This window comes from Mustela lutreola, chromosome 6, assembly GCF_030435805.1.
Source record: "Mustela lutreola isolate mMusLut2 chromosome 6, mMusLut2.pri, whole genome shotgun sequence".
Classification (NCBI taxonomy): Eukaryota; Metazoa; Chordata; class Mammalia; order Carnivora; family Mustelidae; genus Mustela; species Mustela lutreola.
The window spans coordinates 20,103,655-20,115,213 of record NC_081295.1 but is presented as its reverse complement, the minus strand read 5'-3'; the positions used below and the strand labels follow the sequence as shown (position 1 = coordinate 20,115,213).

At 44.2% G+C, this 11,559-nt stretch overlaps 1 protein-coding gene across 1 annotated transcript; it reads left to right on the top strand.

The window, feature by feature from the left end:
* Nucleotides 1–586: 586 nt before the first annotated feature.
* Nucleotides 587–1,399, top strand: RFPL4B (ret finger protein like 4B). The gene has a single exon (XM_059179267.1). It carries the CDS (start codon nt 587–589, stop codon nt 1,397–1,399), a length of 813 nt encoding a protein of 270 aa, XP_059035250.1.
* The last annotated feature ends 10,160 nt before the right edge of the window (nt 1,400–11,559 follow it).

Sequence of the window (11,559 nt, the reverse complement as noted above, 5' to 3'; positions counted from 1 at the left end):
TGGTTTTTGCTAGTTTGACTCACGTGTGGTAGTTTTCTTTGAAAATATACAGGGCTTCTCACTTTTCTGAAATGGCTAGAGTCAGATTGGCTTTATTTTTATGGCTGTATTTAGATGTGGAAGTTCTTTTTCTTGGACTGCTGGTGACCTACAAAGGAATACTGACTAGAAGCAGAGACTGCTCTCCATGATCCTATGAAAGACCTGTTGGACTCCGCTCCCAGAGAGAGAAGCTGTGGTCAGAGCAGAGAAGACCTCATCCGGATGTCTCCGCACAAGGTAAACTGCTCCACCTGAGAAGACAATGTCCACTGTCCTGTTTCTCTCATTTGTGATCACCTAGATTTTGTATAGTTTTTGACGATTTTTCTCACAGATAGTGCTTTTACTATGATTCTCTGGTGACTTTGTGCTACTTTGCTGTATAAACTACAGAAAGATTTATATGATTTAATTTTTGTATTGGATTTAGGTATATCTTGACTATTGAACAGATTGTGTACAGAAGGTTCCTGATCACTTTCAGAAGCTTATAAAGGGCTGCTTCAGCTCAGTTCACTGTCAAGGAGTGACCTTCACCGGGACCATGGCCCAAAGTCTGCAAGAGGAGGTGACCTGTCCAGTTTGTCTGGAGATTTTCTTCTGTCCCGTTTTACTCTCCTGCGATCATGTGTTCTGCTTTCATTGCATGCAGAGATGGATGCTAGAACACATGGATCTGAAATTGACCTGCCCCATGTGTCGAGGGGTAACTGAGAGCCCCCCTTTGGAGGAATGGCAAATCAGAGCACTGTCCCTTCTGATCAGACAGCACAGTGGCCTACTGATGAAAAGTCTGCACGTGAGCCAAGAGTTGCTGAGATTCCGGGAGGTTATGACTCTGGATAGAAGCACTGCCAACCCCTTCCTTGTCCTCTCTGATGACCTAAGGAATGTTTGGTGTGGGAAGATCTGCCACAACGCAGTGGAAGATCCCCAGAGATTCACCTACCTGACCTGTGTCCTGGGCACACCATACTTCTCCTCTGGCTGCCATTACTGGGAGGTCGAGGTGGGAGACGGGAAGGAGTGGACTCTGGGGATCTGTAAGGAATCCGTCGACAGAAAGAGGAAGGGCGGCTTCTCTGTTGAGCACGGCTTCTGGTTGATCAGCCTGAAGGCAGGAACAATCTGTACCAGCTCCAACCCAGAAATCAGAATTCCTGCAAGCCCCAAACTTAGCCACATAGGGATTTTTTTAGATGTTGAATTGGAAGAACTCAAATTTTTTGATACTAGAGAAAATGCCCTCATCTATACATATAGTTGTCTCTCATGTTTCGAGCCTTTGCGTCCATTCTTCTGTCCTGAGTTGCCTAGAGAAGGCGACAGGGGTGCCTCCCTGAAAATCTGTTCATGAGAAACTCAACACTTCTAGCAGCTTTCTCGGAGGTGAATGAAGGAGACCTTTAACCTGAGAAATGTCAGAATGACCCAGGGAGAGAAAACGTACTGTAGTAGAAAGATTTGTAAGAAGAGATTTTGTAGACATGGCAACTAACCAATTTTTAGGCTACATTTTATAGACTTTGTAGCTAAAGAACTACGGGATTTTAGGGGATGTTATTAAGTGCTCCAAGCCTCAGTTTTCCTAGTCTTCAAGTAGGGCCAAATTTCTCAGCCAGATAGTTGTGACGAGTAGACAGAGCTGTGCATTTATTTTGTACTAAATACAATGGGAAATTTTAACTTGTAAGTTAAATAAAATATTTTGTGAGTAGAAACAATGTTTTTTTCATTATTTCATGCCTTTTCTATGATGAAATTCCTAATAATGACAGCTATCTAGGGGAAAAGAATGAAACAATCAGTGTAAAATATTTTGACATGAAGTTTCAGTGAGAGACCAAAGTTCTAGGAAAGAATGATGTTTCTCATTTTTGTTTTCTCCCAAACCCAGCGGAAAGACAGGACTTCGAGATCGCTAGAGTAGATGGTGATTCATGTTTGTTCTAATGGGAATTTTCCTTTGCCCATTTCCGTCCTTGGCCTTTTGTGGAGCTGTCAAAGGAGTGTGTTGTGTATAGCAGGCAGGAAGGTGCCAAAAGGCTCAGAGAATGTCAAGCTGCTAAGATTCCAGACCTTCTGGAATCAGTTATGTAATGAGGGAAATGACTGTTGAGAAGACTGGACCCCCCCCCTGCTGTGCATGCAAAACCCGCCTTCTGGCAGGAAAGAACATCTTCCAGTCTCAGGCCACTGAAGCTGAATTTTGTAGGAATTCTTATCAACAGCATCAACTTGTAAATAGATACTCATCAAAAAATGTTCTCCAGGTTCCTTTTGAATTTATTTTTTAGTGTTAGAATTTTAGTTTTTTTTTTGCCATTAAATCTCTGAAATGTTTGATGTTTTCGTGTTTAGTTCTGTTTGGTCCACCTTTCACGTTCCAGCGGAAGCTTGCGCACCTCCCTCCAACCACATGCACATAGTCTCAGACTGCAGTTTCCATATCGGAGTTTCATATGCTCATCATGGCTCTTTTTCAAACTATTCAGGTCCTTTAGGATTGTGGGTTGTTTTGTTTTTCTTTTTTTTCTAATTTACTGAGTCAGCCAGTTCTGAGGTGACATCTGCTCTGGAAGGGTTGGGTTGGGACATGTTCAGGAATCTGCTTTGCACTTCAGTTCCAAAGAAACACAGAATTGCCATCTCTTGTTTCTTTCCAGCTCTCACCGGTGTGGGGGAACAATCTGATTTTTGGTACCCCCCCATATTTTCTTTTGATCCCTATGATTTTATTTCAGAGGCCTCCTCCTTCTGCTCTAACTTGGGGCCTGCATCTCCCCGATCCCCCTTAATAGGTTCTAATAATGTGGAAACAAAAGTTTCCCGAAATATCACTTAGGATGAGCAATACACAATAATTTTTGCTTTTATTATATTTTATTTGGAAAAAAATGCTGGGCTCACACACATTTGATATACATCTCTCCGACAGGTTAAGAACAGCAGTTTGAACATGTGGGGTAGGTGCTAGGTTTCCAGACCCCTTCTTGTGTTTCAGAATGCCAAAGAAAAGGCAGCCCCACTTTCCCTAGGACTGGAGGTGACAGCTTCTGTTATACTTGTATATGTCAGGTTCTCTCAAGGGCTGTTTGCTTCGAGGGACTTTCTGTCTCTTCCTCATGGAGATTTAAGTTCCAAGCTTCCCTTCATCCCAGCTGAAGGACCCAAATGATTTTTTTAGCTCATCAATCATTAGGGGAAAATGCCAGTGGCCGATGATTGACCTGGTTCCGTTCTCCTGTCTGATTGAATATTGTGTCCCCAGGGGGAAATCTTGATGGGGACTGGGTACGCAAGTTCATTCTGTTGTCAATTGGTATTTACCCTTTGCAAAATATTTCACACTTCCGACTTCTAGCATTTCTGCTGCTACAGACCTAACACAAGTCTCTCACACATTCCATTCCGGCCAGTGTGACAGCTTCCTCACTTCCTCGCTCCCCGTTGCCTTCCCAGAGTACACTTTCCGCACAGGCACCGGGATGGTTCTCTTAAACCGTAGTCAGATCATTCTGGTCATAAATCCTGTGGAGGCTAAACGGGTCAATTAGAATAAGTTCTCTGAGCCACCCTCCCACTTTCCTCCTCTCCCGGCTCACTGGCTTGCCTTCTGTCAGAGACATCACTCAGAGCCAGCTTCCCGGGCTTCACATCTGACTCCTGTCTCTTTCAGTTATGTGATCTTGGACAAGTTCTCTAACTTCTCTGTGCCTCAGTTTCTTACTCAGTAGAGATAGATTAATAAGAAGTCCGACCTTACGGTAACTACACTTACGTGGGTGAGCATGGTGCAATGTACAGAATTGTCGAATCACCCATGTTGCACACCTGAAACGAATCTAACACCATTTGTCAACCACAATGAAAAAATAAGTTAAAAACACAGAAGCCCAGCTTTTAGGATTGTTGTGAGGATTAAAGGTGATCATTCACACTGACTATTTAGCTCTGGGCCTTGCTTATAGAATGTGTTATTATTATTATTTTTTAAAGATTTTATTTATTTCAGAGAGAGAAACAGAGAACTCAAGCATGAGTGGGGGTGGGAGAAGGGGCAGAGGGAGAGGGAAAAGCAGACTCCCCACTGAGCAGAGAGCCTGATGTGGGACTTGATTCTAGGACCCTGAGATCATGACCTCAGCCGAAGGCATACACTTAACCAACTGAACTACCCGTGCGCCTAGAGTGTGCTATTTATTGGCAGTTTGTGGCATCATCTATTATTTTTGGTTATGTGTATGATTGGCTATTCATTTAATATACTCCTTAACATGTCTGAAACATCTTTATAATCCTTGTTCTTTAAATTTTTTAAAAAAGATTTTACTTATTTATTTGACAGAGATCACAAGTAGACAGAGAGGCAGGCAGAGAGAGAGAGAGAGATCACAAGCAGGCAGGCAGAAAGAGGGGGAAACAGGCTCCCTGCTGAGCAGAGAACCCGATGCGGGGCTCCATCCCAGGACCCTGAGATCATGACCTGAGCTGAAGGCAGAGGCTTAACCCACTAAGCCACCCAGGCACCCCTGTAATCCTTGTTTTTAATGATAGAGGCACCTGAGTGGCTCAGTTGGTTAAGCAGCCAACTCTCGCTTTCAGCTCAGGTCATGATCTCAGCATCCGGAAATCCAGCCTTGTGTTGGGCTTCCCACTCAGTGGGCATCTGCTTCTCTCCTCTCTCTGCCCCTCCTGTGGACTCTCTCCCTCTCTCAAACAAATGAATAAATAAATCTTTAAAATAAAATAAAATAGCTAATGAATAGGTACAGACATATTTAGGAAGAGGTATTACATTTTAACTAGTCTTAGTAATAAAATGATTATTAGCTATTACTTAGGGTTGATAGAAGAAAGCATCATGGTGTGCCCATCCCCCTCACTCACCTATGTAAGTTACTTCCCTCCTTCTTCCCACTCCCCAGCTAACTGCTCCTCCATCCCCCACCCCTTGCCGAGTCTTGAAAACTGTAGTGTGGCTAAGGCCGTATGCAGAAAGATTTTAATAGTCCTGGTGGTAGAGGCGGAGTCAGTTTGGGGAAAGAATTCTGGCTGCCTCAAAAAGCAATAGCAGTATGGGACTACATTAGAATTCCAAATCCGAATTAGCGTGAAGGATAATACTAATTATTCGCACTCTTCCCACCTCCGCTCCCAACAGTCCGCCACCAGTTTCAGCTTCCCAGGCCTCAACCCATCCTGTCCACATGTAGGCTTCCTTAATAAAGTGCCTCCCTGGGTGCCTGGGTGGCTCAGAGAGGTAAGCCCCTGCCTTCAGTTTGGGTCATGATCCCAAGGTCGTGGGATTAAGCCCCACATTGGGCTCTCTGCTCAGCGGGGAGTCTGCTTCCTCCCCTCTCTCTGCCTGCCTCTCTGCCTACTTGTGATCTCTCTCTGCCCAATAAATAAAATAAAATCTTCTCAAAAAAAGGGCCTCCCCACCGAAACTGCTGGCATCCCAACCCCTTCTCCCGTTCACATCTGTCCCTGCCTCTCCCACAATACCTGTACACAATCTTCTCTCCACCACTAAATTCTTAGACTAAACCCATTAAGTGCCTCTACCAATCTGATTCATTTGATATAACTGACCCCAACTCCAGACGAGGTGGGAAGGGAGAGCTAGAAAAGCCACAGCAGAAGGAAGATGAGATCTGGTGGGACTCCCACTGGGGCTAACAGAGTCTGGGCAACTCTGTCTTCCCGACCTGGCTCAAAGGGAATGTATGAGGGAAAAATCTACTATTCTCTAATCTTTATTTGGGAGAGAGATTAATCCCCCACATCTCCTAGAATATAGTTGCTTTGAGTGGATTTATTTGGCTATAAAGGCCCAGATGACCTAAGCTGGTTGGAGCTGTTGGGCACAGCAAAGATGGCGCTGGCCTGCCTTCTCTTCCGGCTAGAAAAGGCGCCACCGTGGCAGTATTGGCGCCAATGTGGCGGTTTCGGTTCCGCATATCTTTGATATTTCCTCCTCTCGCCCAACACACCCTACCCAGTTACTGACTACGTAACCAAACCCCATAGGCTCTCTCCCCACTGACCTCATTTCCCATCCCCAACCCAATATAAGCTGCAACCCCGCTCAATAAAGTGAGATCCTGCTTCGACAGATCCCCCGAGTCTGGTGTGGTTCGTTAATGCGCCTGGACTCGCGACACTCGCCATCCCGCTCAGCCCCAAGGGGAGCTACCGGCTGGCCCGGACGCTCTCCTCGTGCCTGTCGGCCCGCAAAACCTACCGGAGTCCGACAGGAGCAATGGTTCTCAGTCTCATCTTCTTATAGTCACATGGGAAACTTTCAAAAATCCCCATGCCCAATACCGCATCCCAAAACAATCAAATCAGAGTCTCTGGGGATGCGAGCCAGACAGCGGTACTTTTTCAAGTTTTCTTGATGATTGCAGTATGCCGCCAGAGTGGAGGATCACTGGGCTGGAGCGTCAGTTCCAAAACTTGATTTTCATCATGGGGTGCCCTGGGTGACCGAGTTGGTTAAGCCTCTGACTCTTGACTTGGGCTGAGGTCAGGATCTCAGGGTCCTGGAGTCAGATCCTGTGTTAGGATCCCGGCGCAGTAAGGAGTCTGGAGTCTGCTTGTCCCCCTGTCCCCCTGCACACCCCCTCCTTCTGTCCCTGCTCCGTTCATTTGTACGTGAACACGTGCTTGAGCACACGCTCTCTCTCTCTGAAAGAAATAAATCTTTAAAAAACAAAACTATATTGTGCATCAGAATCCCTTGGACGAATTCAGAAGAGCTGGGTGGCGTCCACGAATTTGCAGCTGTAGTAAGTTCCCAAGTGATATTGGTTAGGACTAAGCTTTGAAATCAGTGGACCAGAGGACATAGTGCCTTTTGATTTTAATTCCCGCATTAAATTAATCATCCAACCAATTACATTTTAATTAATTAATTAGTTTAAAATTATTTCCATTTTAATTTAAATATAATTTTAACTCCTTTATGGAAACAAACAAAAAAACTCTAGAGCAATGAAGGGAGAGAGGCTGGATGGTTTAAGCTGGGATGAGATGAGTGTGTTAACAAAACTCACACAGCATTGTGGACATTCTTGACAACTACCCTCCATCACTGCCCACCCATCCCCATTTATCACAAGATTTCTGCCTCCCGACGTGCGGAGACGCTCTTCCGGGCTTGGACTGCGCCCCTCGGGCTTCATCCATGCGCTGCAAACAGAAATCGCATTTTCAGCCCCTGTTCTGTTCTATGTTCTCCTTTCAACGGGGCTTACTCCCATCCCATTTTCTGCCATGCCAACACTGCTGTGGCATGGGGTTGATTCTTAGGTGTTTTCTAGAAGACTCCCTTCCCCCCATGTCTTTCTGGAGACCCATAGAGCAGCCCCCCAAATTCCCTTTATTTTGTCTCCTCTTCCCTAGCTCCGGCCGGTAGAACTTGGGTGGGTCTTCTGGGATTCTGTATGCCCATGCTCTGCCGTAAAAGACAAAGTGCATAGTGTGCCTCGGCTTTCTCCCTTGATAGGCAATTCCAAACATGTACTATCATGGATCCAAACTGGGTTTCAACAGTTCTCAGCAAATGCCCAATCCTCTGCACTGGATTATTTAAGAGCAAATCTCACATATCTTTTCATTTATAAGTGCTCAATAAATAGCTCTAAATGAAAAGCACTTAGGAAACTGTAATTATGATTGATTGCAACTATGATATGATTACCATGCATAAAAAATGAATTAGCCATTAATATCAAATATTCAGTCCACATTTGCCCTTCTCCCTTCTGACTCAGCTGTGAGAGTTTCCCTTCAAGGAAAGCCAGTTATTCTGGTCCAAGATGTATTTGCCTACATTTCAGAGTTCCTGTGCTTTCTGTATCGGGATTTCCAACAGCAAAACCGGCAGGTGCTTTTTTCCCATTTTGTTAGGTGCTTAAGAGAGCAAGCAAGTCCTTCCTGACCTCCTGAGCCCCAGCCCCAGCCGCTGTTATGGCCCCAAAGCCCACGTTGGGTCCCTGTGGAGCCTGCCACAGTTACTAAAGTGTGGCTTGTTTTCATGGCACCAAGGATTTATAAGTTCCAGTTTCCAGATTTACATCCATCAGAGGTTTTTTTTTTTTTTTTTTTTTTTTTTTTTTCACATTCTGATACTGGGTAGATTTAAAAAAAAAAAACACCAAACAAACATAAAAATGCATGCGATGTAATATTCAAAAAGTCCCATGGCAGAACTGCATCATGGCACTCTTGCCCCTTTTACCTCATTCTCCTCCAAAATAACTCACATTGCTTGCGGATTCCTCCAGCGGGATTCTATGTGTGTATGTACATGTTTTACCTAAATGTTCATTTAGTATGTACATTGTTGTGGACCTTGGTTTTGTTTTTGTTTTTGTTTTGTTTTCCACTTGAGAATATTTAAGGAGATTTATTTAAATGGTCTTTCCCCAGGACTCACAGGACTTCCTGTGCTGTGTGGATCGACTTAATCAATTTAGTGAAAACAGTTCTCCATCAGGCTTCTAAGCGTTAACATTTCTTTCAGTTTTTCTGGGAAATTTTGCATCAATACATGTGACCTCACGACTGCCGTCGAAGAACCGCTGGAATGTCTGATGACCGCCATTTGTCAGTGAGAACAGACTGACCTCATGCTCTGCATCTTTCAAGTAAGAAATAATTTCATTTTTCAGGTACAGTTTGTTTGGCTATAGTAGACGAAGCAGAAGGCGCCTGGGTGGCTGGGTTGCTTGGGCACCTGACTCTTGGTTGCAACTCAGCTCATGATCTCAAGGTGGTGAGATGGAGCCCGAAATCCCCTATGAGGCTCCAGGTTCCGTGGGGCGTCTGCTTGGGATTTCGCTCTGTCTCCCTCTACCCCTCCCTCACTAAAATCAATCAATCAATCAATTGGTCAATCAATCTTAAAAAAAAATAAACAAAATGGGAAGCTGGTAATAGTTTCTTTGAGAAAAAAGATGCAGATGGTTCCCTTTCTTGGGTTTGGAAGATCCAAACTGGGGTCAAAGGAGGAAGCCCAGTGGGGGATAGTGTTGGGGATCCTGAGGTAGGGTTGTAAGCATGACAGGTTGCAGGTTTATCATAAAAGATGCTGATATCTTTATTTTTTAATGATTTTTATTAAGAATCGTTAACACACAGTGTTATATTCATTACAGGTGATCCAAAGATTCTCTACGTTCCTCAGGACTCATCACCAAGAGCGTCCTCTTCTCCCCCATCACCTATCTCACCCCTCCCCCACCTGCCTCCCTTCTGGCAACCACGGTGAAAGATGTGCAAGTTTTTAAAACTTGTTCTGAGTGGAGGATCCTCAAAAGAAGATGGAAGAGGTGGGGGCCTTTGGCTTGCTAATGGTTAGTCCAGGCTCAGGGAGATACTTCAGACAGCCTGAGAAGAGCAATTTTGAACTAATCTATACAAATCATTTTAAAGGTGTGTCTACATGGATCCTGAGAAACAAACAGGGACTTTCAGGGATGGGGGGGTGAAGTGATGAGGTAATGGGTAATGGATGATTAAGGAGGCACGTGTTACGATGAGCATTGGGTGTTAAACGAAACTAATCAATCATTGAATACTACATCAAAAACTAATGACGTACTACTATACATGGCTAACTGAACATAGTAAAAAATAAAATAAAAATATGTAAAGTTCTGTCTACCCACTGTTTCTGTCAGCAAAGATTTAATCAAGATGATAGAACTGAGATTTTTCTTTCCCCTGATTAAAATGGACCAGAGTCCTGGAAAGCTGTTTACTACAAGCAAATGTGGAAGATCTTTACTATTATTACTAAAACAATTTGTTTACTTATTCATACATTTTACTGGGCATGAATTTAGACTTTTTTTCTTCTTCAGCTGTAGCACTTAATAAGTCTAATTTTTCTTGAGAAAAAAACTAAATACAGGTTTCAGAAATCACAAGTCAAGGCATAGCCGGCTGGCTCAGTAGGGAGGTAGAGCATGTGACTCTTGATCTTAGAGCCATGAGTTCAAGCTCCATGTTGGGTGTGGAGCTAACTTTAAAAAAAAATAATAAAATCTTTTTAAAAAAGGAAATCAGAAGTAGATTTCACCATTATTTCTACACAAGGGCACAAATGCCACTCATTAAGACTTTTTAGGTTCAACATAAGTTACATATCCTTAATGTTACAAATCGAGGAAGACTAAGCACATAAACACTCCATGACGATTGCCATATATTTTTAAAACAGATTTACTTGTGCTTCTTGTAATGACTAGAGGTCTGTTTGAGCTTATGTTCTTTGTTTTGTTTTGCTTTGATGAAGATGGTAGAGAGGATGGACCCGTGACGTCTGAGCTCCCCAAAATACAGCAGAGTCTCAAAAATACAGTGACTCATCCCATCTATTTAAGTTTTTCACAAACACCCATTTCGCGCCAGCACAATTTTGCTTTCAATGCACCATGGAGTAGTTGGGATAACAGAAAGAGATGGAATTTCCCTACTGAGTAACGAAGATGCTAATGTGGACGAATTTAGGAAGGTGGCATTTCTCATCAAATGGCAGAGGATTCTTGCACAGGGAAGTCTGAAAACGTGTCACTGACTTCAGCTTTTCTTGGTGATGCGATTCTGGCTGTTCTCCCCTCCACCTCCCTCCTTTTCTGCTCCAATGATCTAGACAAGATCTGTCATACCTGTTGACCCCAAAATGTTTACCTACATGTCCTGTGTCCTTGAGGTGTCTGACTCCTCTCTGCCTTTGCTGGGAGGCACAAGAGAGGAATGGGCTTCAGGCTCTGCTGGGTCTTTGCTAGCAGAATCCTCTCAGGACACCAGTTCTTCTCTATATTCTAGAATTTCTGCCAGCCCTCAGCTCCACTGTGTGGGAACGTTCCCAGAGGCTGTGTTTTTTGGGTTATGACGGTTTTTTCACTATAGGGTTAGTTCCTCTGCTAGGAGCGCATGCGTCCGTTCTGTCCTGGTGAGCCTGGAGAATGGTAATGGCAAAACCCCACTGACTATGTGCACTTCTGTCTCTATGGTGCTCTGAACATAATGCCAGCAGCGTAGCAGGTTTTCCATTTTTAGGATTATGGGCTGTGCTTTATGAATCCTACAGCCAAATCCTGGATATTGGATAATCAGGGTTTATAAAACCTTCCTCGCCATTCTTGCTGAATTTGATTCCAGGTCATGGTCCCCAGCCTGTGGGTATTCCTCCTGCTTCAGCTGCCCGGCTGCCTGCCCGGACAGACTTGTCCTCCTGCCTGCCTTCCTGGGCAGCTTCCAGAAAATTAAAAAAAACCCAACTTGCAGAAAGCTTAACTTTTTACATTTTTTTTTTTTAAAGATTTTATTTATTTGACAGAGAGAGAGAGAGATCACAAGTAGGCAGAGAGGCAGACAGAGAGAGAGGGGGAAGCAGGCTCCCCATTGAGCAGAGAGCCCCATATGGGGCACGATCCCAGGACCCTGAGATCATGACCCTAGCCAAAGGCAGAGGGTTAACCCACTGAGCCACCCAGGTGC